Source organism: Chaetomium strumarium (genome assembly GCF_033439665.1).
Source record: "Chaetomium strumarium strain CBS 333.67 chromosome Unknown B0T15scaffold_1, whole genome shotgun sequence".
NCBI lineage: Eukaryota > Fungi > Ascomycota > Sordariomycetes > Sordariales > Chaetomiaceae > Chaetomium > Chaetomium strumarium.
In genome coordinates this window covers 5,315,740-5,340,340 of record NW_026944429.1, presented here as the reverse complement: position 1 = coordinate 5,340,340, position 24,601 = coordinate 5,315,740, and the positions used below count along the sequence as shown (strand labels likewise).

The window sequence follows — 24,601 nt, the reverse complement described above, 5'->3', positions numbered from 1 at the left end:
AACGGTGGAACTTCCTAAAACATTCAGCCAATCAAAAAATCTGATTTCAAAATCGTCGCCCCGCTCATCTGCAGGTGAATGGTCGCCCTGGTGGATTCCGCCTGCAGCCATGGGCCCTGGAGTGGCGAATGTAAGTCAAACAGTGATTTTTGCAGTATCGTGATTTCGTAAAGCTTCATGTAGAAGAAAAGCCGCTCTCAATGTACATGGAGATAATGCAAACCCACGAAATAAAACATCCAAAGCCCAATCCCTAAACGCCCAGACACCAGGTCCCAGCCGCCCAAGCCAAGGATAGATCATGAGCTGCCCAAGTCGGCCAGGGTTTTGAACCCCGGACGAGCCGCCAGTCTCGTCCCTGTCCCCGACTGCACCCTCGCCGGTGGGTTGATCTTGTTGAACGGCGAGTTCTCAGCGGACTTGTACGGATCAAGCTGCGAGCAAATTAGCACCCTTGCAGACCTGATCATCCAGTATAATCATGTACTCACTGAGAACAACGACCAGAAATACAAGCCGAAAAATGCAATCACAGCCTCCAACACCGGCTTCAAAGCCCATCTCATCGGCCTCCTCACCGTCTTAGGCCCAACCCCGCTCCCACCAAGTCTCTGTCCTGACCCAGAGAAGGTCGCGCCGCCGCCGCCGCCGCCGCCCGGACCGGCCAGTTTGACGGCCTTCTCGACGGCAGCCGTCAGAGCGGGCGGGTTGGCGCCCTGAATGGTCTCGATGACCGAGCCGTTGCGCAGCACGAGGAAGGTCGGCATGGCGCGCACACCATACTGCTGGGCGACGTCGCGCTGGTTGTCGACGTCGACCTTGCAGAAGGCGATCTTGTTCGGTTTGGAGTACTTCGTCGAGAGGGACTCGAAGGTTGGGGCGATCATCTTGCAGGGCCCGCACCTAGGCAGCGTGGCGAGCGGTGTTAGTTGGATGTGCAAATTTGAACTTTACACGTGGTCCTCGTCTTCTTCTATGAACAGGACATAGGCATGGCGAGCCGGAGCTAGTATGTACACGGTTACATACCAATCCGCGTAGACTGGATGTTGAGCACGAGGTTAGTGGGCGGTTCCATCAAAGCTTATCCGGCAGGGCCAGTTGACGCTAGAAGAAGACTTACAGTCAACGATAACGATGGAATGGGAGCTTAGAATTTGGCGCCATTGCGCCGATGAGCCGATACTTATCGTCATGATCGCAAGGGTGCTGAGCGTCGGGCTACGTGTGAGTTCTTGATGATGAGTTTAGAATCGCGATTCAACGGTAACAAGCAATTGTCAGCACTGATGAGCACCAGCAACTGACGACATCCGTGAAAGCTGTCCACTCAGATCGGCAGGGGGGCAATATATGGAATTTATCGGGTTAGGGTTAAGGCCTCTCATCTGTGGAACGCTGCGAAAGGCGGTCAAGTTTTCATCACATTCTGCCAGACTAATCCGCCGTACTTCCAAAACTTCTGGATCATTCATGATCGATCCTATGAGATGCTTGAAGTCCTGGACTCAGAGAGCGAAGATTGCATCTGCGGTTGATACCCCCTTTATTTTTGTTTATTGTGTACTGTGACAGCCATGGCGCCTCCCTACGAACACCAGTCAAAAGTAAGTCAACGCTTTTTCTTGAAGGCAAAAAAGGAGGAAGAACGAGTCTCGAGACAGGTGACGAGCGCCGAGTGAGATCCTGCTTTTCGAGTTGAGGGTTTCCAATTGACAGAGGGTTTACTCAACCCTGCTGATTGCTTGAACGCCGGGCCTCCTCGCTTCAGTTGGTTTTCGCGACAGCAGCTAACACGCGCTGCAGAAACGCCGTCTGGACACCGAGGATGACGGCGCACCACCAAACTTCAGGGCACCGTCCCGGTTCCGGCCAACTGAGCCGCGAGAGTGGACCGTCTCCATTGCCGTGCCTACGAGCATAATCACGGAGTAAGAATGCGCCTTCGCTTTTGCAGTTTTCCAGCCCCTTGCTAATTCCTGAGGCAGCTGCGTCACACGAGAGCAAAGGACGACGAATGTTGGCCGTGTTGCACGGGCCCTAGCCATCTTTTCTGTCGACGAGATCGTCGTCTTCGATGACAGCCCTGTCGATCAGCGCATCACCAACGCCGACCCAGATGCCTACACAGGCGATGTGGATCCGGCGCACTTCATGGAGCATCTCCTGACCTACCTTGAGACGCCTCCCTTCATGCGCAAAGTTCTCTTTCCACTGCACCCAAATCTAAGATCCCAGGGCCTGCTCCCCAACCTGGAGATGCCGCATCACCCGCACAAGGACGAGTGGCTACCGTACCGGGAGGGGATGACGCTGGAAACGCCGCCAAAGGCGGGGAAGGGGTAAGCTGCTTTCAGATGTGACAGACGGTTAGAACGCGCCGCTAATGGACCCAGCACGGTTGTGGACATCGGTATGCCCAGCACCGTGACAATAACCGAATCGATCCCACCTAGGACTCGGGTGACGCTTAAGATGCCCGACGACTCCTATGGCACGCCGGAACCGATTCATCCTGCCGCGCCTAGGACGGAAGCAGGTTACTATTGGGGCTTTAGCGTGCGGAAAGCCTCATCGCTATCAAACGTCCTCACTGAAAGCCCATACGAAGACGGCTACGACATGAGCATCGGCACCTCGGAGCGCGGCCTCCCTCTGTCAAAAGCATTCCCCAGCTACGAACCAGCCAACTTCAACCACTTACTGATCGTCTTTGGCGGCCCACGGGGCCTGGAGTTTGCGGCCATGAACGACCCGCAACTAGGCGAGATGGGCATTGCCGGCCCGCGGACAAAGGAGCTGTTCGACCACTGGGTGAACGTGCTGCCGAATCAGGGAACGAGGGGCATCAAGACAGATGAGGCGCTGTTAATAGCGCTGACCGGGCTAAGGAGGTTGTGGGATAGCAGTTGAGCTGGCGGTGCAATGCCAGCATGAATTCAACCACGGCGCTGTTCAAGTCTTGACCGCAGAAATTCTACCCGTGCCAACACCACCTCGCCCCTTAGGAGAACATTCTGGCCATCCCGCTCCTGGCCAGTTGTTTCTTGTATTGGCTCAGCATTTTGTCCTCGAGCATCTTGGTGGCCTATCACAACTGTAGCAATGTCGCAACGAGGACCGACGAGTTTCGAGTACCGCATGTCGGCGGCCCTTCGCCGGCGCCATTCCCAGGATCCGATTCTTATGCTGATGCGTCGTTGTCAAGGACATGGAACACAACCACGGGGACAGGTCAGCACAGAGGTACAGTGCCCTGCTAGCACCGAACTGTCTTGTTTGTTGGTTCGACCCCGCAAATATGCTGTTTCAGCTGTGTCACTAATTACTGCCACAAGATTGACTCTGCCGTCGGAGACCAGGCACCCATAGGGAAGGATAAGATCTACACACGGTTCTTAGGGGAAGGGCTCTGAGACACAAGAATAGAACTGGTACCGTGAATTACTCTCAACATTGCTCTCGATTCTCGCCCAGCTTGTCACTCAAGTGCTCCCTGACTCGGCGACGAAAGGATCACACTGGCCCTCCGGGTCCAACTTGTCCTGTCCACCAGCTTAGCCAGCCACGCCCTCGGTCACACCCTTCTTCACGTGCAGGAAGAGCCATGCAGCTCGCTAAAGGCCCTTGGTGTGTCTCGGGACCTGACACGGGTCACAGATTACCAGCTAAGTTAGTGTACGTAGCCGGCCCCTGGCAGCGTACACCCCCCTCTTCGCGAACTTCCCCAAATCCCTCGGAACCATAGATCAGCAACATTCGGTCCGTTCGTCCGTTTCGAAACGCTTGCATCGCGAAGAAAAACGGACTTGGCGGCGCTAGTACCAGGTATGTGAGGATTCCTCCGCCGAAGAGGAGCTCACGAGAGGTGCATGTCGAGTACCTCGATACACACAGTATGGCAAGCGAGCGACTTACAGCCAGCCCAGTAGCTGAGGCTTGTTGATGCTCGGCAAGACGGCCCGTGACGCCGCCAGCTTACCTACTTTATTACTCTAGCACCGACCTAACTGCTGCTTACACCACCACCACTTGCATCCAACGACCTCAGCCTCTTTCCGCCAAGGAATTATCGGAGGAGGATTGCATTAGTTTTAGCATTGCTTGTGAACTTATCTCGTTGGGCAGCGGAGTCAGTCGACCCTACATATGTACCGGATACATCGAGGAAGTAGACGAAAACTGATGAGAAAGAGGGTGGTCAGACAAAATTAGCCGATCAGCAGGGCCAGTGTTGCACCGACCCCGACTCTCGGCGTGTACCGTACCCAGGCGAGTCGGTACCCGCTTGATTAACAACTCGGACACTTCTTATCGTTACACAACCCGCACAACTGGGAAAGCCACCGGCATCCCGATCCTTGCTTTTTGTTTTGTGTTCACCCAGTCCTCGGCTCTAGCCTCTCTCTGCCCGGCAGTAGGCGTTGTGGTCTGCTTACACATGTACAAGTACCGCCTTTTGTAGGACCCGACTGCCGGACCCAAAGATGAGAAGTTTGTGGTTGTGGTTGTGGTTGGGGCGGTTGGGGGCCAAGATTCCGAAGGACTCTTTCGGTACCCTTGTCGGCGGGATACGCCTTTGGGGGTTTGGTACGAAACATGAATACGGATACATATATGATATAGTTACCGACCTGGTGGGCTTATTATCGTCGTATTGTATTCGCCCGGCCCGTTCGTTTCGTTGACTGGCCCGGACGCAGCATCGAGGCACTCCAGGTCAGCCGGCCCGGGTCCTGCGGAAAGGTGAGGCCAGATTTCGGCCTCGTGTGGATGGAATAATATGAGCACCCTTGCCACTCGCTCATGCGCAGATCTTGTGTGGCTCGTTTATTATAGGGGGCCAAGTCTCATGGCAGTGTGGGAGGCGCTCGAGGTAACACTGCTTGGGAGCTGACATCCCAGCTTGTTGTTTAGATCGTTTGAGAACCGTCGTCAGAGATGCAATGGCTACAGCACTTCAAGTGACTTTGTAGGGCACGAATCATAAGCTCTTGATATGAGAACGAGTAGAGCCCTGGGGTAGACGGCAGTACTGGACGGAAAATAACTTTGATATTCAGGTTCAGCGGGTGATACAAATATAGGATGATAAAACGAGTTGGAAGGGTGACTTGAATGGGTCAAGGAAGAAGTAAAGCCATGTTGATCATCTCAGGGGTAAAAGCGTGCGGTAAACGAACCCTGTGAACTACTTTGGAGTAGACTGTTAGCGGAAAGACCGTATATAGAAAAAACAAAAGAGAAGATTCGCAAAAGGTGCTGTTCGCTGGCAATGGGAAGGAGAGCATAGCTGGTTGCATTACATACTGGCTTCTTCGCCACCCGTCCCCTGTTTATAAGCCATGACAAGAAAACCCTAGTTTAAGGATTCCTGCTTCCTTCATCACTAGGCAACAGGTAGGTAGTCAGCCAACCAAGGTGAGACGTCACTGAGGTACAGGAATGCGGAGCCTGCTATCAATGGTTATACCTGGTCGCCCTGAGAGGGTATTAAACCATTGCCCCATCTCGTAGATATGGTATCAACAAACAGAAGTAATCAGCTCGCCGACGCCGACCCGGTGGTAAGTGTCTAAATCTAACATCCCACCTCGCAGCACCATCTTCTACTCAGAGACACTTCGTGACTCAAAACCGGAGATGCGCGTCCTGCGGATTCTTACGCAACACTCCGCCAATCTTGTTCTTTCCGTTCTTCCCCTGGCCACCCACAAACAGCGCCTCCGCGACAACGGTTATCGCCCCAGTCACCGCGTCCTCAACAGTAGCATCCACGAAGCACTTGTAATGCCTCTTGCCCCTCTCCTTCTCGGGCAGCTCCTCCTCGGGCCGGACCCGGACCCGCACGACGTAGAACCCATTCGCGAGCGTGACATTCTTGTACTCGAGGCCCAAGCTGGCCGTCACGCCCCCGCGGCCGCCCCACTCCCGGAAGGCGGCCCGCCCGCAGCTCTCGTCGAGGATGGTCGCCAGACACCCGCCGTGCACCACCCCGGGCCAGCCCGCCGTCGCGGCGCCAAAGTAGATGACGCTCACCAGCTCGCCCGTGGTCCTGTTGCGCCACACCCGCTGGTACCCGCCCACGCCCCGCGACCCGCCCAGCGCGCCCGCGCTGATGTGCTGCGCCCGGTGCTCCGGCGAGAGCGACTCGTACGCGGCCCAGCTCTCCTCCCACGTTGCGGCGTCCGAGGAAAGCTGCTGCACGATGGGCAGCTTGGAGGCCTGCTCGTGCAGGACGCGGGTCGTGTAGGTGTCTTCCTCGCTGCCCGGTGTCGGAGGGGTGGGCGGGTTGAGGAGCAGGCGGGCGGATGAGCCGAGCGTTGCGCCCAGCAGGGTGAAGGCTAGGGCGAGGATGAGGCGCGGCGCGAGGCGGGGTTTCGTCTTTGGTGATGGTGGTGGTGCTGTCGATGTCTGTTCTGGATCGGCAGGCTCTGCTTGAACGGTGGTTGGCTCTGATGGGTTTAGGGGAACGGGTGGGTGTCTCGGTTCCTGCCGGGGGGTCGGAGATGTTGACAAGGGCTGGAGCTGGCGACTTTGTACGGCTAAGATCGACGGTTTCGGCTGGAAGTATTTAGTCGCGAGGCTGGACCCATACCCGTGGCGCTGAGCCAGCTTTAGGAGCTGGCCGTATGGTATCCTCGTTACCATTATGCTGTGCTTATTTCACTGGCCGAAGGTGCAGGTTGGGAGATGATGGGTTCAGAGAACCGGCCCAAGTCGGCTCTGGAAGTTGAAGTTCTGCGACGCCGTTTCATTGGACAATGGGTGGGGTCCCTTGTAAAATGTGGGGTGCCGTACCTGAAGACATCAAGGTTCGCTCATAGGTGCCTTAAGGTACCGTACCGTACCTTATGCCTCGGCACACTATCAGCGATTAGAGATGCCGCTCTGGAGAGCAGCAGTCGTCAACACCTTACTAACTTTAGTCCGGGCGATAAGAAGGCAGGAGGAGCAGGGTTGTGAAGGTCACTGTACTCAGCAGCGCAGCAGTTGACGACTTCCGGGACCCTACGTCCGAAGCAAGGTCCCCCCTTGGCTATCGCATCCAGTTGGGGTATCATGGCGCGCACCACGACATCTGTCCCGGGACGGTGTATGGCATTCGAACGTGCAGAACATACAACGACCTCTCCATGTACACTTTATCAATTCTAGTAAATGGTTGTATGCCTCTCAGTACCAGTTTCCGTATAATCAGGTGGCAGTTGGCAGATGGGTTAAGCCCTCCTTAGCCTCACTCCCGCCGTCTTCTGTTTCTTCACCAGATCTATAGTAAAGCACGGACATCCTCAAGTCCATTGACTGAAATACCATATCCTCGAATGATCCTCATAGCCACACGTAACGCAATGGGAGCTAACATATTTATCCGCCGTAACACAAACTCCGGGTCATAGTGCTGTAGCTGTGTATATGTCATATACATGGCATGCTATCCATCGCTCACCACAAAACGCCAATGCTGCTTAGAAACCGTCTTCCACTGCAATCCATAACGCGAATACCTATTTCCCGTAACCAAACTGTTAAGACGAAGAGAAGCCGTCACTTCCAAGAAACGCCTGGCATTCACGGCCTCACAGCCGGTGGACATCTCAGCCACCTCATCTCGTGGCCACACCTGACTATGACGAACTCGCCGCGCCAGACCCTTCAGCATCCTCGAATAGCACGAGGACCGTGCCAGCCTTGCAGATATCCTATTGCAAAAGTCAGTAAAGCCATTCTCCTTGCAACGGCACACAGCGTACGCACCCCTTCCTTATGCGCCAACTTCTTGACAACCCCCTTCTGCGGCGACCGGATGACGGTCTCCATCTTCATCGACTCGATACTGCACACAGTATGGATCAGCAACGCTCCGCCTCACTTATGACCAAGTTCCAGTAACTTACACAACAAGCGGTGCTCCCTTCTCCACCTCCTGTCCCTCTGTAACCTCGTTCCTCAAGATCTTGCACGGCATGGGCGCCACGACGCTGCCGACCACTTCTTTCAGGCCCAGCGCCTTGTCGAACCAGTCCGGCGGCACGAGCGTCAGCTCCGTCTTCTCGCCGAGCTGGAACACGGTAAGCTTCTCTGGGGCGGCAGGGTCCTGCACCAGAGTAGACTCGACGCGGGCCATGGGGAAGAAGGTCGTCAGCTTCGTCTTAGTGGTGGATGCAAGCGATGGTTCGCAGACGACATTTTCGAACACCACAGGGGTCTGGGGGTTAGCAGCGCCGCCAGTCCGCGAGACAGATACGCTGTAGAGCGCACAGCCTCGCTGTGACACCTTCACCTGGACTACCTCGCCTTCGCTCTCCTCCGCAGCAGCATCATTCCGAACGCGGAGGGCGAATTTCCGTGTGCTTTGCAAGCCTGCCTCGCCAAAGCCTAATGACCCGCCGTGCGGACCGGCGCCGGACTTCATCTGGGAGCTGAGCAAGCCAAGCGCAGCCTGCGCAAACACTTCGTCGGAAGTATGCCTTGGCTGGAAGAGTTCGTCCTTCCACTGCTCGATGAAGCCAGTCTCGACATCGCCTTCAATGAACGCCTGGCTGCGGCACAGCCGCTTCAGGAACTCGATGTTCGTGCTGAGCCCAACTACCTCGTACTCGCGCAGCGCGAGCTCCAGCTTGCGGATCGCCGTCTCGCGGTCCCGCCCGCGCACGATCAGTTTGGCGATCATGCCGTCGTATGCCTCCGACACGGTATCCCCTTCGACAAACCCAGCATCGATACGCACATCGGCATTTGTGTCGGGCGTGACGAGGTGCACGAGCTTGCCCGAGTCCGGGAAGAACCCCTTGTCCGGGTTCTCGGCATAAATACGGGCCTCGATGGCGGCGCCGCGCTCCAAGATGCGCGCCTCGATCTCATCCTGCGTCAGGGGTAGCCGTTCGCCTGCGGCGACCCGGAACTGCCACTCGACCAAATCTGTGCCCGTCACCATCTCGCTAACCGGGTGCTCGACTTGCAGGCGCGTGTTCATCTCCATGAAGTAGAACTCGCCCGTGTCCTTGTCGAGGATGAACTCAACCGTGCCGGCGCCCACGTATCCCACCGCCAGCGCCGCCGTCCTTGCCTTGTCCCAGAGGTCATGCCGGGTAGCGTCATCGAGCAAGGGGGCCGGGCTCTCCTCGAGGATCTTCTGGTGGCGCCTCTGCACGCTGCAGTCGCGCTCGCCCAGCGCAACACAGTTCCCATAGCGATCCGCAAACACCTGCACCTCCACATGCCTCGGCCGCACGACATACTTCTCCACCAGCATCACCTCCCCGCCATCGCCGAAACTCGCCCGCGCCTCGGCCCTCGCACTCCGCAGCTGCGCCTCAAACTCGTCATCCGTCCTGACAATGCGCATCCCCTTCCCACCGCCGCCCTTCACACTCTTCAGCAGCACGGGATACTTGATCTCCCTCGCCCGCGCCCGCAGCTGCTCAGCGGTCTGCTCCGGGCCATGGTACCCGGGCACGCACGGCACCCCCGCGGCGGTCATAATCTCCTTGCTGCGCGCCTTGTCGCCCATATCCGCCATGGCCTTGGCGGGGGGCCCGACAAAGACGATACCGGCGTCCTCGCACGCCCGGGCGAACGCCGCGTTCTCCGACAGGAAGCCGTAGCCCGGGTGCAGGGCCTGGATGCCGTGCTGCTTGGCGAGCTGCACGATGCGCGGGCCGTCGAGGTAGGCCGAGGGGGCGCCGAGGGCGATGGAGTGCGGCGCGCACTTGGTGTGCTGCGAGGCCGCGTCGACGTCGGTGTAGAGCGTCGTGGTGCGGATGCCCATGGCCGCGGCGGTGCGGGCGATGCGCAGGGCGATCTCGCCGCGGTTGGCGATCAGGAGCGTCTTGATCGGGTTGACGGCCGTGGCCGTGTTGGAGCTGGCCGGGTGGGTTGATATGAAGCGCGGTGCCTGGAGGAGACGGGGCGAGGACGCGGTGCTGCCGCCAATCGGCGCCCGGAGGCGGTGCGAGATTCGTTTGAGGGAGCGCATTGTGGGCTGACTACTCCTGATTATGCGCGGCAGGCTCAATGGCTCATCTGGGAGTTTCACAATGAATTAACTAAGGAGTGAAAGGGAGAACTTTGGATTTGAACCGCAGCGTTCGCCGGGCGTTGGTAAGAGCAACTGTCCAAGGCCAGCGGAAGACCCGAGGCCGACAGTAGCCGCCAGTAACCCCCTGTCTCCCGACCCTATGGAAGCCGGGGTTAATTTCCTGGACCCGTGACCTGCGCAAAACTGGAAGCCTTCTCACAGGGGGTTAAATTCAATGCATTGATCCCTCCCGTCTAGGTAGATGGGCAGGCAATGCCTAGGTACTCGGCCCCTTTCAGGAGAGCGCAGAGCTCGTCTCTTCTGTCTTCGCGATGGGAAACGCGGTTTCTCTGATATGGATTGGCGAATGCCATAACGTCATCCGACGACAGGGATCGCTACCCCGCATTATCCCTATTCCGGGGTAATTGCCGATCCACCATCCCCACACCTCTCGCATCGCCGCTCTCTGTGGCGGCCGTTCACCAACGGAATCTAAAAACAATCGATGTGAGCCAGACACGCACCTTAGTAGGAGGTGGAACGAAATTCATCATCAACTGAGCTGCTAACATAGGTTCATAGGTTTGACTATCACTCTTCACATTCTGTTCTCTTGGCCGGTTTTATCTATTTCTTCTCTGACTTTTTGGTTCTTTTCTTTCTGCTTTCTCTCTTTATTTCCGTTCTTTTCTCTCTGTCTACTTATCTTCCATCTAGGTACCTAACTTGGTCCTTAACTATCGGTGCGCATAGTTCGCTAGAGAGTTTTATCTCAACCTAGGCATACTCAGCCTGACAAGCCGGTGACTTCCCCCACAACATCGGCCTAGTCCGCATTCCGCAACAGTGAAGCGGGAAGACGAGTTGGAGGAGATGGAGGTGTTTGGCTCAGCTCAGGAAATAATCGAGGAGCAGGATCTATGAGGATGGTTAGGAGCCGGATGAGGCTTGTTGCAGTCAATGTGAGAGGAAAGCCCGTGGGGAAGGAACTGGAAGCCGGTGCAAAGACTCCCGATAAGTTCAAGTGGTCCCCGTCGAGGGCTGAGTGGGATTGAAGCCTATATGAATGGAAGAGCAAGGGGAGAAACCATACATACCTTCAGTGGCAAGGGAAGGGATGTTCTGTCTGTGTATAAGCCTCGTAGGCGTCGTGCCTTATATACGGCCTCGATGTTTTCTGCTGACGATGCATGCTTCGATGTGTGGGTATTTGTGATACCACTGCTCAAATTTGTTTTGTGTTTTATACGTCCGATCTTCAAATGGAAAAGCGGAAGATTTATTGAGGAACAAGAACGGGAAGGGCTCTGACTGCCTGACATGACAGCCTGCGCCATTGCGATCTCGCTGTACCTACATGATACTACGGAGGTTACCGGCAAAAGTTTTCCAAGTGGGCCAGGTACTGGCAAAGGTGGCCCACCACCCCCTCGATGTACCTTCGCCATGACAGCGCGTCGCATGCGCAACAGTCATCACCAACACCATCACCTTCAATGGAGCCCCCCTCTACGCCACCCAGCCAGCGTTTCAAGAGCTGTGATCTTTCCCGCGATAAGCGGCTTCAAGTTCAAACCCTCCGCAATTTTGGCCTGTCGTACGATCAAATCGTCGCACAACTTGGGCTTACTTACGACCAAGTTGGACATGCCTGCCGCGCTCCAAATGTTACGCCAAAAAAACGCTCTGGCCGACCTAGCCTTCTCAATCCTGAACAGATTGAAGAGCTAATTGCCTTTGTTACCTCCTCGAAAGCCTCTCGCCGAATGCCTTACTCGAAGATTCCTCTTGCTCTTGGTTGGGATTGTTCAGAGTACGCCATCCGTTACGCTCTTCGCAACGCTGGCTTTAAACGCTATATTGTATACCGAAAGCCTCCGATTACCGAGAAGAACCGACAACTCCGCCTTAACGACGCTGTCGAGCGTGTATACTGGCCCCTCGAGCGATATCACGAAATCCTCTGGACCGACGAGACCTGGGTGACTGCTGGTACCCATCGAAAGGTCTGGGTCATACGCTGTCAAAACGAAGCATACGATCCCACTTGCATTGTCGAGCGCGAACTACGGCCAAAAGGATAGATGTTCTAGGGGTCGTACTTAGTGAAATATAGCAAAGGGCCTTCTCTTTTTTAGGAGAAAGATTGGGGGACAATCACTTCAGAGAAGTATATAGAGAGAGTGGTCCCTCTTGTTGACGGGTGGTTTCGTCTCCATCCAGGTCAGGTATTCATATATGACAATGCCTCTCCTTATTCTGCGCAAGTGACATACGAGGAGCTCGAGGCTCGAGGGATCTCTGTTTATTCCCATCCCCTGTTTAGCCCTGATTTGAATCCTATCGAGAACGCGTGGAACTGGATGAAGGATTACATTGCAGCCAACTACCTAGCAAAGATGTCATACGATCAACTGCGAGAGGCAGTACGCGCTGCATGGGATGCAGTCCCTGAGGAATTTCTAAGGGAGTGTGTAGATACAATGCCCATACGGCAACAGGCAGTTATTGATGCCAACGGAATGTATATTCCTTTCTGAATTGACTGTTGCGCATGCGACGCGCTGTCATGGCGAAGGTACATCGAGGGGGTGGTGGGCCACCTTTGCCAGTACCTGGCCCACTTGGAAAACTTTTGCCGGTAACCTCCGTAGTACTTCAGCCGGGGGGCTACTCTCAAATCTCGGCCCACATATTGGGGGGGTTTGTTTACATTGTTTACATGGCGTCAAGGCCAAGGCCAACGGCTTCTTCCGATAGGAGCGCATATATTGCGTTCGTGCCGGCAACCGGGTTCCAACTGCGTCTCTCCAGTCGACAATTTAGCCGGATCGACGCGAGCGTCAAGTTAGCCGGCCCGGATTCCTCCAACCAACAACTTAGACGGCATTTAGCGTCCAATTTCTCCGCATGGAACCTGAGATCTGGCAATCTTCCATTTGGTTGCAACTGTGTAAGCGGACCAATGCCGATTGGGAGTGCCGGGGGGCTGGGAGAGAGTGTACCGTACATGGCGCGGATAGTATGGTGTGAATATTACAATAGACCCGGAACTAGAGATATATATATATACATATATAACGTTATATATAGAAGGTCCAGCCGTGCTGCTACCTCGCAAGACAATTCAATGCGTTATCCGCGTTCTTCGAAACACCAGGAGCCATGGTTCGGTTCAGTCTGGCCATCGTGGCCGCAGTCATTGCCCCCGTGGTCTCGTCAGTTCAGATCACGGTGAAGTCCTCGGGCGGAAACGCAACAACACGGCACCAATATGGCTTCCTCCACGAAGACATCAGCAACTCGGGCGACGGGGGTCTCTATGCGGAGCTGATCCGCAACCGGGCCTTCCAGTCCAGCGAGCGGTTCCCGGCAAACCTGAGCGGCTGGACTCCCGTCAACGGTGCCGCGCTGTCCTTGAAGACACTGGACAAGCCTCTCTCCCGCGCTCTGAAAACGTCTATGAACGTTGCCGTCGGTTCGTCCAAGGGCCAAGTCGGCTTCTCCAACGACGGATACTGGGGGATGGACGTCAAGAAGAAGAAGACTTACACCGGCTCCTTCTGGGTCAAGGGTGACTATAAGGGGACCTTCACGGCGTCGCTGAGGTCCAACCTCACCGGCGAGGTGTTCGGCAGCACTGAGCTCCGTTCCAAGGCCAGAGCAGCTGAATGGACCGAGCACAGCTTTAAGCTGGTCCCGACAAAGAGCGCGCCAAATTCAAACAACACATTCACGCTGACCTTTGATGCTGCCGTATGTTCTGACGGTAGTACTGTTGAAAGCTGATACCGGTTGCTGACCTGAAAGCAGGGCGTCAAGGGCGGATCGCTGGATTTCAACCTGATCAGTCTCTTCCCGCCGACTTACAAGGGCCGCAAGAATGGGCTCCGGATCGATCTCGCCGAGGCAATTGAGGGCTTTCACCCTGTGAGTCTGAAGTCTCGCCCCCCCCCCCCCCCCCCCCCCCTTTTTTTTTTTCATACCGTACGCTAAACCAATGGCTCCTACTCCAAGACGCTGCTTCGTATTCCCGGCGGTAACATGCTTGAGGGCTACACCAACAAGACATGGTGGGACTGGAAAGAGACCATTGGGCCTCTCGAGGATCGTCCCGGCTACCCCAACGTCTGGGGCTATCAGCAGACCAACGGCCTGGGACTGATGGAGTATCTCGAGCTCGCAGAGGACATGAACTTGGAGATTGGTAAGAAAATATGAAGTCTCAATTCATATGCCTGCCCGGACTGAGACAATTGGGCTAACTCCCAATTCACCTTCTCTTAACTTATAACAGTCCTCGCCGTCTACGCCGGTCTCTCACTCAACGGAGACATCACGCCGCAAGACCAGCTGCAGCCCTTCATCGACGACGCTCTCGACCAGATCGAGTTTGTGAGCGGCGCGCCCACGACCAAGTGGGGATCGGTCCGCGCCAAGCTCGGCCACCCTGCGCCGTTCAAGCTGCGCTACGTCGAGGTGGGCAACGAGGACTGGCTGGCCGGAGGCGCCGCCGGCTGGGAGTCGTACAAGGCGTACCGCTTCCCCATGTTCCTCAAGGCCATAAACGCCAGGTATTCCGACATCCAGGTCATCTCGTCGGGATCGGTTTTTGACGGCTACGATATCCCCGCCCCGGGCAACGGCGACTACCACATCTACGGAACCCCCGACGCCATGGTCGACCAGTTCGACCTCTTCGACCAGACCCCCGTCACACACATCATCGGCGAGGCAGCTGCCGTTCACCCGAATGGCGGCTCAGGCTGGGATGGCGGTCTCATGGAGTACCCGTTCTGGATCGGCACCGTGGGCGAAGCCATCTCGCTGCTGGGCTATGAGCGCAACACGGATAGAATCATTGGCGCGGCTTACGTATGTTTACCACGCCGCCTGAATCAGTGAACGCACGTGTAGTAGATGCTAACAGCATATTAGGCCCCGATCATTCGCAGCCTGGTACGTTAACACAACACCGCAACTCACCAAAACTTTTCCAAATGTAATGAAATGAAATACTGACAATTTGGGTAGGACCGGTGGCAATGGGCGGTCACCATGATCCAGTTCGCCGCCGACCCAGCTCTGACGACCAAGTCGGCGAGCTGGTATGTCTGGGAGGTGAGTATCAAAAAAGGGTCCATCATGGGTCATGGGGCGAAGAGGACTGGAAAAGAATACTAACGACCCCGGGGTCCCCCTCAATAACAGCTCTTCGCAGACCACCTCATGACACACACCCTTCCCGTTGCGTCCGAGTCGTCTGCCTTCAACCCTCTGTACTACGTGACGGGCAAGAACGAAGACAAGGGCAGCTACATCTTCAAGGGCGCCGTGTACAACTCGACCGACGGCGCCGACGTGCCCGTCTCGCTGGCCTTCGAGGGCGTCAAGCCCGGGACCAAGGCGGAGCTCACCGTCCTGACGGGGCCTGCGGACCCCTACGGCTACAACGACCCCTTCACCGGCGTCAACGTGGTGAAGACCACCCGGGAGAAGATCACGGCTGGCAAGGGTGGGAGGTTTGAATTTTCAATGCCCAACCTGAGCGTGGCTGTCCTCGAAACGGTGCCCTCCAAGCATCCGAAGCGGAAGACCATGAGAAATGGGTTTCGAGGGTGAAACCGGTTGGACGTTCGTTAATAAGGATTGGGGGAAGGGGAAGGGAGGTAAAACTAGGGAGAGATAGTTGAGCATACATACTACTAGTCACGGTCGCCAACCTCTACTAGCGACTGACCGCGCAACTTACTGGTTGAATTGATTAATTATTATTCAATCCTGAAGATACTCGTCATTGCACCGTCGAAGACGGAGGGCGCATTCATGCGAAAGAAACCGATGCGGTGGAACACGCCGCTATGAGACTGGCTGGGGAGAAGCAACAACCCTTCAATAGGCTGGATGCGCTGCCGGCCGAGCCTGAGCTTGCTCATCCCCAGACAGACCAGCTTCCGGGCCGGGTCCAGATGCGCATCCAGAGGGTCGAGTGCCGCCGCGCCCACTATATATGGCGTGCCGACACTGCTTAGCTGCTGCTGTTCATCGATCAACGAGACATCCCACCCCGGATTGATGCCATTCTCTTCCGGTCTCCAGGTTAATTCCACCGCCTTGCCCCGTACATCGAGATGCCCGCCGGATACGGGCCCGAACGGAAAGTCCGGACTTGCATCAACGTGGCACTCGAGGATCGTGAAATCAAAGGGCTCGCGGTCGCCGCGCTCGCCTTCGCTGTCGACAATGCCGCCGAGGCCGACGCTCGCCCAGCTCCAGCTCGGAGCAATATACCCTGCCCTTTTCGCCTTGTCAGGCTTGAGCACAAGTTGCTCGCCCGAGGGACCGTGCTTGGTACATCTCCAGTGTAGCTCGGAGAACAGGTTGTGCGCCCACATGCCCGCCAGGTATGTCCAGCCCGTTCGCCTGCCCACCTCGGCGGCGACGGCGGAGATGGCGGGCAGCTTGTCAGTGCAGTAGCTGAGATCCATCTCGCTGTAGTCGGCGCGGATAGCCATCCACCGCTCCAGCTCTGCGGCGTGATCCCCCTCGTCGTCGCTTTCACTCTCTCCGGCGTCGGGCCCAAGAGACGTCTGATATGGAGGACCCGCGTCTGGTGCTGCGCCGGGGTTGATGAAACACTCCCGGCACATCCACATCACCCCGTTCCGTCCGAAGAGCAGAAGACGCCGGGAAAGAACACGCTCCTGCAAGGTCCACGCCCGGGTGCTGATTGGGTCTGCCGAGGCCATGTACGGTGCCCGGTACGCGAAGGTCAGGGATGACGGGCCGCCGTCTGCGGAGTCGAGCCGGATTTGAAAGGGCTCGACCATGAAACGGGTAGGAGGAGTAGGCGTCTCGAGAAATCCTTCCGAGGCCGCCGCGGCAGTAGCTGCAACAATACAAAGAGAACTTTCCTTGTAGACATTCGCCATAAGCGGTAGTTCCCTAGCTTTATCCTCGGGCGAGTCCTGTATGATGCAAAGCGCGTCAACCCAGAGGTAGTCGAAGCCGAGCCGATGTGCCACTCTGATCGCATCCGAGATGGTCTTCGGGGTCCTTGACAGGTCCAGCCCCATGCACATCTGGCTGACGGTTGCCTTAGTGAGGACGTAGTCCTGCTTTGGTCCCCAGACGTAGCTGAGGACGGCATACGGGTGGGCACGGTGTTGGGCATCGCCGCCGGAGATGGCAAGAAGGGGGTGACTGAGGTCGCGCACATCGATGAGTCGCGTGGGCTGAAAGCTGCCGCCTGTGGAAGCGCAAGATGCATGATGATCGGTACAAGATCGAAGCCACGATTCTGCGCGCGGTGCCCACTCATTCACATCGGCCGCAGAAACGACATTCCATTCAGGGAAGAAAGATGGAGTATCACCAAGGGTGTCTTTGATGTTCCGGGTACGTTAGCATTGAGTCCATGGGAATGTGGATGTGTTTGGACTGTGCGGAATAGTACCAGCCTTCGCATATGACTTCCAGCGTCATAACCACAGCGTCGTCGCCGACCATCTCTTGAAGGGAGCAGTGGCCCTGGACCATCGACGTAGCCGCCTCAACAGTAACTCTCGCAAGGTTGAAGGCCTGGCTGTCGGACCATTTCAGGAATTCGACCGCGATGTCTAATTCGGCAGCGCAAGCGAGCGATTCAACCATGATGAAGCCAGGGTTCTCAGTCGCGTCTTCTTCGGCATTCGTGGCCTCCTCTGATTCACCTGGTCCTGCATCGCCATCCTCTGCCTCCGATTCCGTCTCCCCATCGCTGCTAGTTGAGAACAGACTGGCACCATCAGAGCGCGATCCGTTCCAATTCCGCATCCAATACTCCAGCTCAGAGTTGGTAAGCACCGCACTTCCGACGACGGTGCACCAGCGACAACCGTCAAGAATCGATGTGTAGATGTCGCGGGCCAGCCTGGAATAGCTTAATGTGTATGAAGGTGAAGCCGCTGCATGTGATGCTAGCAGAGAGCCTCCCAGCGAGGCATTGAACACGTCTTGTGCGCAGCCTTTGCAGACCCTGCGCGCGCCCACCGACACACGGTTCGGGGCTGGTGTGGGTGCAAAGTCCCTGATAGGCTGTGGCAACCCGTGGCGAGAGAGCATGACGGTCAGCGTGAGCGTGTGGTGATTCTATCATCTATGCCGGAAACAACAAAGCCCCGCCAATGAACTGTAAACACAGATATTGCGGTGATTTAGATTGCACATCGGCTGCGACCCCCCTTTCACCCCCAACCGCCGCACGAAGAGAAGCGCCCGCATATGGCTTGGCCAGGCATCAATTGGGCAGTGCAGGTCAGGTTGCAGCCATGGTGGCTTGGTCAAACACACCGGCAGTCACACCTGCTGAGCTGAACAAAATCAATTTCACATGGAGGACAATCTACGTCGTTTGATATTACCCTCGGGGACTTTAGTTGTTTTATTGGATATGGGGGTTCGGCGACGGGAGGAATCTAGAAATTCGATATCGCTTACTGTATCGAATTTTGACTGTAGAGTGGGGATTGTGAGCGTTAAGTCTGTCCAGGTATTGTATGGACCATGTTAAGAAGTGAAGCAAGCTTAAAGATCTAGCAATCTAGCAACGGCTCTGTTCCTGGGTGTGTCTAAAACAGGAGCGAGTAAGAGGAGTCTTCTTATAGCATATCAAACATATAAGGCTAGTAGCCCAGTAAAGATCCACCTTGTATAGGTTGTAGCGTCCTTCTATATACCTTACCCTGTATCTTGAGAGATTGGTAAAGAGATTCCAGATCGGCAACCGGTGTCAGGTCTCCTGATAGGAACGGCCATCGTGAGACAATGTACTCGGAGTATATAAGGCGCCCACGACCTTACCGTACATATAATTCTATGTTAACGAACCTCGGTCTAGATGAACGTAGTTATCCCTATAAACCGTCTGTATTTAGCCAACTCATTGCCAGTACCTCTTGAGTCTTGAGTGATATCCCGACTTCTGGAGCATCACATCGGAGGTTTGAGATCCTGCGTCAAAGCTACAACGTGCTACTAACGTATATAATTCAATACTTGTCAACTTTATGTTACAAATCCAGTATATAAGTATTATTCAAAGTATCTACCTACCTAGTGTAACATTTGTTGTCCGACTCCGTACACATGTAATTTGCTACGTTATCGATTTTGGAACGCCAATACGTCATTCTGAGACGGTAGGGGTCACTGGCACGCTGCCCCGCATTAGTCATCCTCCAGGGGTACAACTAATGGATCACCCCACCCTACGATGATCGCAGCCTGATACTAATAGAGTAACTGCAAGTGGTGGACGAGCTCAGCTTCCTGGCATGTAATTGGGCTGGTTCTGTGTACGTTACAGGCCATCTTCTTGACAACCATATTCTGGACCATCGAAACACGCGGCACTCCGCCCAAGACGCGAGGGACTCCCACGAGGGACATACGAATACACCCAGTATCATCAGTTCATCGCCATGGAGCAACAAATACCCTTGAGCCACGAAGCCTCCGCAGGCAACACCAACATGCGCGTGACGACCTCCCTCCCGCAAGAAGTTGTGCAGTGCCTCGAGAACGCGCGCTTCCTCCACCTGGCCACCTGCTCCGAGAACATACCGCACGTCTCGCTTATGAACTACACCTACCTCCCATCCTCGCCCTACTCCCGCTCACCAGTCATCGTGATGACGACCAACCCAGCCAGCAAGAAGATGAACAACCTAGCCAGCAATCCCAACGTCTCATTACTTGTCCACGACTGTAATATACCCACCTTCCCTTCCTCCCTCCTTTTCCCTTTCCTCCTCGCGGACGGCAGCAAACTAACCCTACCCTCTCTTTCTCTCTCCAGGGGTCTCACACCGTCCAACACCAACCGCCCAAGCACGGCGCCTCTCTTCCGACGGGTCAGCCTCCCGTTCGCCCAACAGGGAACCGCATTCGTCGCTCGCGGCGCTGCTCTTCAACCTCAACACGTCGGCCGTGTCCTCCATCAGCGCCACCATCAACGGCAGCGCCCGGCTCGTCGAGCGGGGCTCCGAGGAGGAGAAGTACTACAAGGATGTGCATCTGGAGAACAACACGTTCGACAGCACTGCCGATGCTGGGCTCTTCGGGCAACCGGGGGGAGGCGGGGATGGCGAGAGCAACGGGCAGAGCCGGTTTGCGGCGGGCAACGAGGCCAGAGTGATCGTTGTGGGCATACGGGACGTCAGGATTGCAGACTGGAAGGGGGCAGTGAGGGATTGGGTTATTACAGCACCCGAGGAAGGTGGGGAGGGGAATGCCATGATGAACGGGGTGCGGTAGGGGGAAGTTGGATAACTTAGGGTAGGTAGGTAGGTTGTGGTGAGGACACAGTTGGCCTGGGCCAGCCAACTTGCAAGGCGTTGACTGAAGCTGGTGAGGATTTATTACGCTCAATGCTGCCACAACCATCCACCACATCCTGAATACCTTCTCATAGGTACCTAGGCGGGCGCATATTATCGTGTAAGTCCCAGATAAGCTCACCGAACCGCCGCTACCAAACGAGAGCAAGTCATGCCAATTTGCCTGCGTCCTAACTAATCCGCTCGCTATGCCTCGCAATAATAATACAGATCATAATCCTACAGACAACCATACCAGATGCCCAGGTTTCCGATTTGCCCTTTCGCGCGCCAATCTATGTATTTCCGTATCCCCCCCCAACGCAAAGCCCTCACAAAGGAATCCATCCTTTTGCGCAAGAGAACGCAGCCAACCTCACTTCCCTTGCCGTCCCACCTGATTTAGGACGGCACGTCCACGGAGGCATTCTTCGTTGTTGGCTGGATGCCCACCCAAGCCGGAACGCCGCCTACAAGTAAGGTTTTGTTTCACAGACCATCCCAGGGGTTTCGAAAGGAAAACCGCAGATTCCAATCTTCCATTGGAACATATGCATGGAAGCAAGCAGGCTACTTTGCCCATTCCACCACCTCCATAGCACACAACACCAGAATCAGCGTAGACGGCAGAATCCTATCAGTCAGTTAGCATCTCGCCCCCACATCAAACCAAGTAAACCCAGTGTGCAAGCACTCACCAGATAACATAGCTCTGGAACAGGACCCTGCTCATGACCGTCTCGTACACATTGTTGATCTGGCAGATCTGCGCCAGCTGCAACGCACTGGGTGCGCCTGAGAGCAGGAAGCACACGATGACGAAAATCGGGTCGTCCAGGATGCTCACAGGTACGTATTTGGCGAAGAGCGCCAGGATTGGCGCCATGATGAGCGTCGGCAGCAGCATGCGGGCGATGAGGCTGGCCACCAGCAGCCGCGAGCCGATCTGCTTTTCCTCCGCGTCCGTCTCGTCTTCGTGCGCCTGCGTGTTACGTGCCAAGTTGGCGCCGAGGACCACGAGGATGAGGGGTACGGCCACGCCTGCGGAGGAGCTGATGGCGCTGGTGACCGAGGTCTTGATGAAAGAACCTTCGCGGAAGAAGAGGGCTTGCAGGTCCGGGACGGAGGCAACCAAGACGGCCACGAGCATCGCCCAGAGGGGAGGGTTCATGAAGTCCCAGAGGAATTGATAGACGCGCTGCCATACGTGGTGGAGCTTTGTGAGGGCGACCTGCACGGGCTGCGGAAGGGCGTTATATGCGCGGCGACTGGTGATACGCATGTGATTCCACGCCTTGAGTTCTGTCTTCCTGATGAAGCGCCTCATCCGCACGGGAACTCCCTTAATGCCCTGGGGAGCCTCGAACTCGTCCGCACTGCGGATGCGGGGGAAGGATAGGATCCGGTCGAGCCCCTCATGGTCGTCAAGAGCGTCGTTTGCACCTGGCCCGTTTGATAATGACTTCCTGTGTGCTTTCCATGTCCCACCATGCTCGTCGTCATCCGAGTCATTCGGTGATCCTCCCGACGACCCCGCCACCGGGGTCCGGCCGGCCGGCTCATACGCGTGCGAATCGTCGGTGTGGGTTGGGCTCGCGGGACGGTGATGTCCCTGCTCGTCGCCTGTCTCATGAACGATGCTAACACCCTCGAGAACCTGTTCAGCCTCCTCCTCATTCTCCGTTTCCTCTTCATCGTGATAGCGGCCTTCCTCAACCGTCTCGTTGGCGTACTCGTCATACTTGTGTTTGGGCGCGAGAAGTACATGGTATCCCCAGCTCCACCTTACCAGTTGGCCGAGCTGCTGAAAAACTAGGAGATACAGGATACCGCGCGCGGCGACCTCGTCGTCATTGTCCCCTGGTATTCTGTCCCAATGTAGTCCCTTCAGCGTTTGCGCCAGCGAAATGACCAGGGAGATGGGTAGCGAGTTGGAGTTGCCAAATACGCCCATGGCTGTGACAAAGTTGGATGCGCGGCGGTTGAAACCAAAGCATCGTGCAACGACCCTGGAGACAACGTACGACACCAGTGTCTGGATTATGAAGATGACGGGAATGACGCCGAGTTCGATGAGCTTGTCGGCATTCAACTGCGATGCGAGCTTGGTGAAGACTATGGACTTTGTTAGTACTACTACCTATTGCAACACGGCGAGACAACCAGGACGCACTCAGGCATGGCGTAAATAGCATGACATTGAGGTTGGCAAGAAACTTCTGCTTGTCGGCATCGAAGTGGCCCAACCGCGCGATGATGTAGCCCGGCAAGCTGACACAGACCACTTCCAACACAGCACCGAAAACTAAGAGCACCAGGTTGTCGAAAGACGGATGCGAGTCATGCGGCTTTTTCTTGAAGACGACAAAGGGCGGCGTTGTTGTGGTTTGGGCCGGATCCCAAGGCTCGCCGGCGGCCAACGCGGCCAGCCGCAATGATGTCGGCGCCCGTATGTCGAGGAAACCCATTAATCGATCCCGATGTTGCGCTGCGATCTAAGGACCAAGTCTGGATGAATTGACTCGAAATGGTGGTTCGCCGGCGATGATGAGGGTCACTTATTATATGGTGATGTCGCAATTGCACTGCAACGTTGTCATGCACGGGGTTCAAGTTGTCTTGTAGGCCTTGCTGAGTCTGCGACAAGGCGAGACAGGGCAGCTGTGAGACGGGAGTGGTGGAGCTGGCACCGCAGATTGATTCGCCAGCTGGGTTGACGCAATGAGACACAGCAGAAACAAAGGCGAGATGTCCACGATGGCTCCGGGCGTACAATGACGAGATTGTCCCGGAATAACAAGTCGTTCAGGTTACTTACCTCCTAATAAGTACAGGACAGCCGTCTAAGAGCGGCGTGGCTTTCACATTTGCAATATCAGCTGCAAAGATTCGGCGCTGTGTTTGGGAAAAGAAGCATGCCACTGCCAACATAGGGCACAAGCTGACTGATAGTGCAGTACCTCACAATCCACTGCCTCGACGGAGTAATCATAAGGCGCTCACTATTGTAGTACGGAGTAAGACGCTCTTTTTCGGTAGGTTGTTTCTCTCAACACCTGCAGGCCAGGGAGCTGCCAAGCGACGCCAAGCAATCGCCAAGCGCCTATCAAGACACACGAGTCGCGCAAGACTGACCGGCGATGACGTTGTGTGCACGACCTGGCTGTTACACGTGTACTGTGTAGAGGTATGGACGCAGTGTATCATGCTTCTTTCCAGATCATATTCATTGACATGGACACTCTTCAATCCTAAACAAAGACAGTAATGTTTTATGCAAACGTGGCTTATCAAGTGATCAACGCGGCGGGAATGGGGTTTCAGGGTACTGTACGCGCTCCGACTCCGAGTCTAGCGGTTTAGTACTCCGTAGTATCATCCGCATGCTATGTTTCTGCATCGAGGTCAGCTACAGTACACACAACGACGCAGCTGATGAATCTTGTATACAAACTGTAGGTACTTACTGATGTATATCTGCGTTACCTTACTCAGTACCTACCTAGTGTTGCGTGGAACGTGTTTCGGCCTAGCTCTCTGGTTGGTTCCTGTTGATGCAATTCGATTTACATGTACAATACAGAGTACACAGGAACACATTCATCGCAGGAAGAGACGGCGGGAGTTAGCTCTGCCTTAGTTCCCGTCATACTGTATAGGTACCCTATGGTGAGCTCGAGAATCGCACAACGATCGTTGCGTACCGTAGTCATAATCCTCGATGTTGCACAATCTACATTGAAGGTTCAGCAAAGCTTGATAACCACTTTACACCCAACTTTAGGTAGCTGACCGTTGTCTTAACCAAATATCTCGAATTATATATGCGGCGGCCCCTCGGGCGTCTTGTCCCCGAGGTCTCGCCTAATGTCGGTACGTCGCTCCGGATTGGGCAGGTTGAGCGGAAAGCGTCCCGATAGAGAGCCCGGAGTATTTGCTCCTAGATAAGATAAGGGAGCTGTTGCAGGGCCCGTCGATCCGCACGACCAAATTTCGTCGCCTGTTTCAGAATCACACAGCAAATCATTGGACAGCTTCAGTTTGCCTCACGCTCAACAGATCATGACTACAGTAACTCCAACTCATTATTTGGCTATTTTCGCAAAGTGCATACATACGCTTCGTATTCTATTTGACTATGTACTTGGGGTTGCGTCCGCGGCGATCACTCCTTCGCTGATCGGTCGATCCTGGAACGCCGAGGCCATGCGCCCCGCGC

At 55.6% G+C, this 24,601-nt stretch overlaps 8 protein-coding genes across 8 annotated transcripts; 3 read left to right on the top strand and 5 right to left on the bottom strand.

The window, feature by feature from the left end:
- Positions 1-131: 131 nt before the first annotated feature.
- Positions 132-1,346, bottom strand: B0T15DRAFT_520063 (thioredoxin-like protein). The gene is made up of 4 exons (XM_062868470.1): positions 1,124-1,346; positions 1,030-1,042; positions 492-903; positions 132-434 (listed from the first exon to the last, which is right to left on the bottom strand). Exons 1-4 carry the CDS (start codon positions 1,194-1,196, stop codon positions 300-302), a joined length of 633 nt encoding a protein of 210 aa, XP_062726767.1. The 5' UTR covers positions 1,197-1,346; the 3' UTR covers positions 132-299.
- Positions 1,347-1,351: 5 nt separating this feature from the next.
- On the top strand, positions 1,352-2,985 carry B0T15DRAFT_58266 (putative RNA methyltransferase). The gene is made up of 4 exons (XM_062871091.1): positions 1,352-1,607; positions 1,807-1,931; positions 1,989-2,342; positions 2,397-2,985. Exons 1-4 carry the CDS (start codon positions 1,578-1,580, stop codon positions 2,911-2,913), a joined length of 1,026 nt encoding a protein of 341 aa, XP_062726766.1. The 5' UTR covers positions 1,352-1,577; the 3' UTR covers positions 2,914-2,985.
- Positions 2,986-5,310: 2,325 nt separating this feature from the next.
- Positions 5,311-6,705, bottom strand: B0T15DRAFT_520054 (HotDog domain-containing protein). Its single transcript, XM_062868469.1, has one exon. It carries the CDS (start codon positions 6,649-6,651, stop codon positions 5,632-5,634), a length of 1,020 nt encoding a protein of 339 aa, XP_062726765.1. The 5' UTR covers positions 6,652-6,705; the 3' UTR covers positions 5,311-5,631.
- An 823-nt stretch (positions 6,706-7,528) lies between these two features.
- B0T15DRAFT_58298 (carbamoyl-phosphate synthase L chain, ATP binding domain-containing protein) lies at positions 7,529-10,147 on the bottom strand. The gene is made up of 3 exons (XM_062871093.1): positions 7,899-10,147; positions 7,759-7,837; positions 7,529-7,703 (listed from the first exon to the last, which is right to left on the bottom strand). Exons 1-3 carry the CDS (start codon positions 9,977-9,979, stop codon positions 7,629-7,631), a joined length of 2,235 nt encoding a protein of 744 aa, XP_062726764.1. The 5' UTR covers positions 9,980-10,147; the 3' UTR covers positions 7,529-7,628.
- Positions 10,148-13,189: 3,042 nt separating this feature from the next.
- On the top strand, positions 13,190-15,646 carry B0T15DRAFT_386789 (alpha-N-arabinofuranosidase A; the record flags this gene model as incomplete). Its single annotated transcript, XM_062864341.1, has 7 exons — positions 13,190-13,780; positions 13,838-13,954; positions 14,042-14,231; positions 14,322-14,899; positions 14,963-14,983; positions 15,059-15,145; positions 15,236-15,646. 7 exons carry the CDS (start codon positions 13,190-13,192, stop codon positions 15,644-15,646), a joined length of 1,995 nt encoding a protein of 664 aa, XP_062726763.1.
- A 27-nt stretch (positions 15,647-15,673) lies between these two features.
- On the bottom strand, positions 15,674-18,261 carry B0T15DRAFT_58289 (heterokaryon incompatibility protein-domain-containing protein). Its single transcript, XM_062871092.1, has 2 exons — positions 17,485-18,261; positions 15,674-17,408 (listed from the first exon to the last, which is right to left on the bottom strand). The coding sequence occupies exons 1-2, from the start codon at positions 18,125-18,127 to the stop codon at positions 15,796-15,798; spliced, it is 2,256 nt and encodes a 751-aa protein (XP_062726762.1). The 5' UTR covers positions 18,128-18,261; the 3' UTR covers positions 15,674-15,795.
- A 1,224-nt stretch (positions 18,262-19,485) lies between these two features.
- Positions 19,486-20,320, top strand: B0T15DRAFT_507589 (uncharacterized protein; the record flags this gene model as incomplete). Its single annotated transcript, XM_062867657.1, has 2 exons — positions 19,486-19,771; positions 19,863-20,320. The coding sequence occupies 2 exons, from the start codon at positions 19,486-19,488 to the stop codon at positions 20,318-20,320; spliced, it is 744 nt and encodes a 247-aa protein (XP_062726761.1).
- A 547-nt stretch (positions 20,321-20,867) lies between these two features.
- B0T15DRAFT_58168 (auxin efflux carrier) lies at positions 20,868-23,046 on the bottom strand. Its single transcript, XM_062871090.1, has 3 exons — positions 22,556-23,046; positions 21,081-22,497; positions 20,868-21,016 (listed from the first exon to the last, which is right to left on the bottom strand). The coding sequence occupies exons 1-3, from the start codon at positions 22,848-22,850 to the stop codon at positions 20,953-20,955; spliced, it is 1,776 nt and encodes a 591-aa protein (XP_062726760.1). The 5' UTR covers positions 22,851-23,046; the 3' UTR covers positions 20,868-20,952.
- Positions 23,047-24,601: the final 1,555 nt, after the last annotated feature.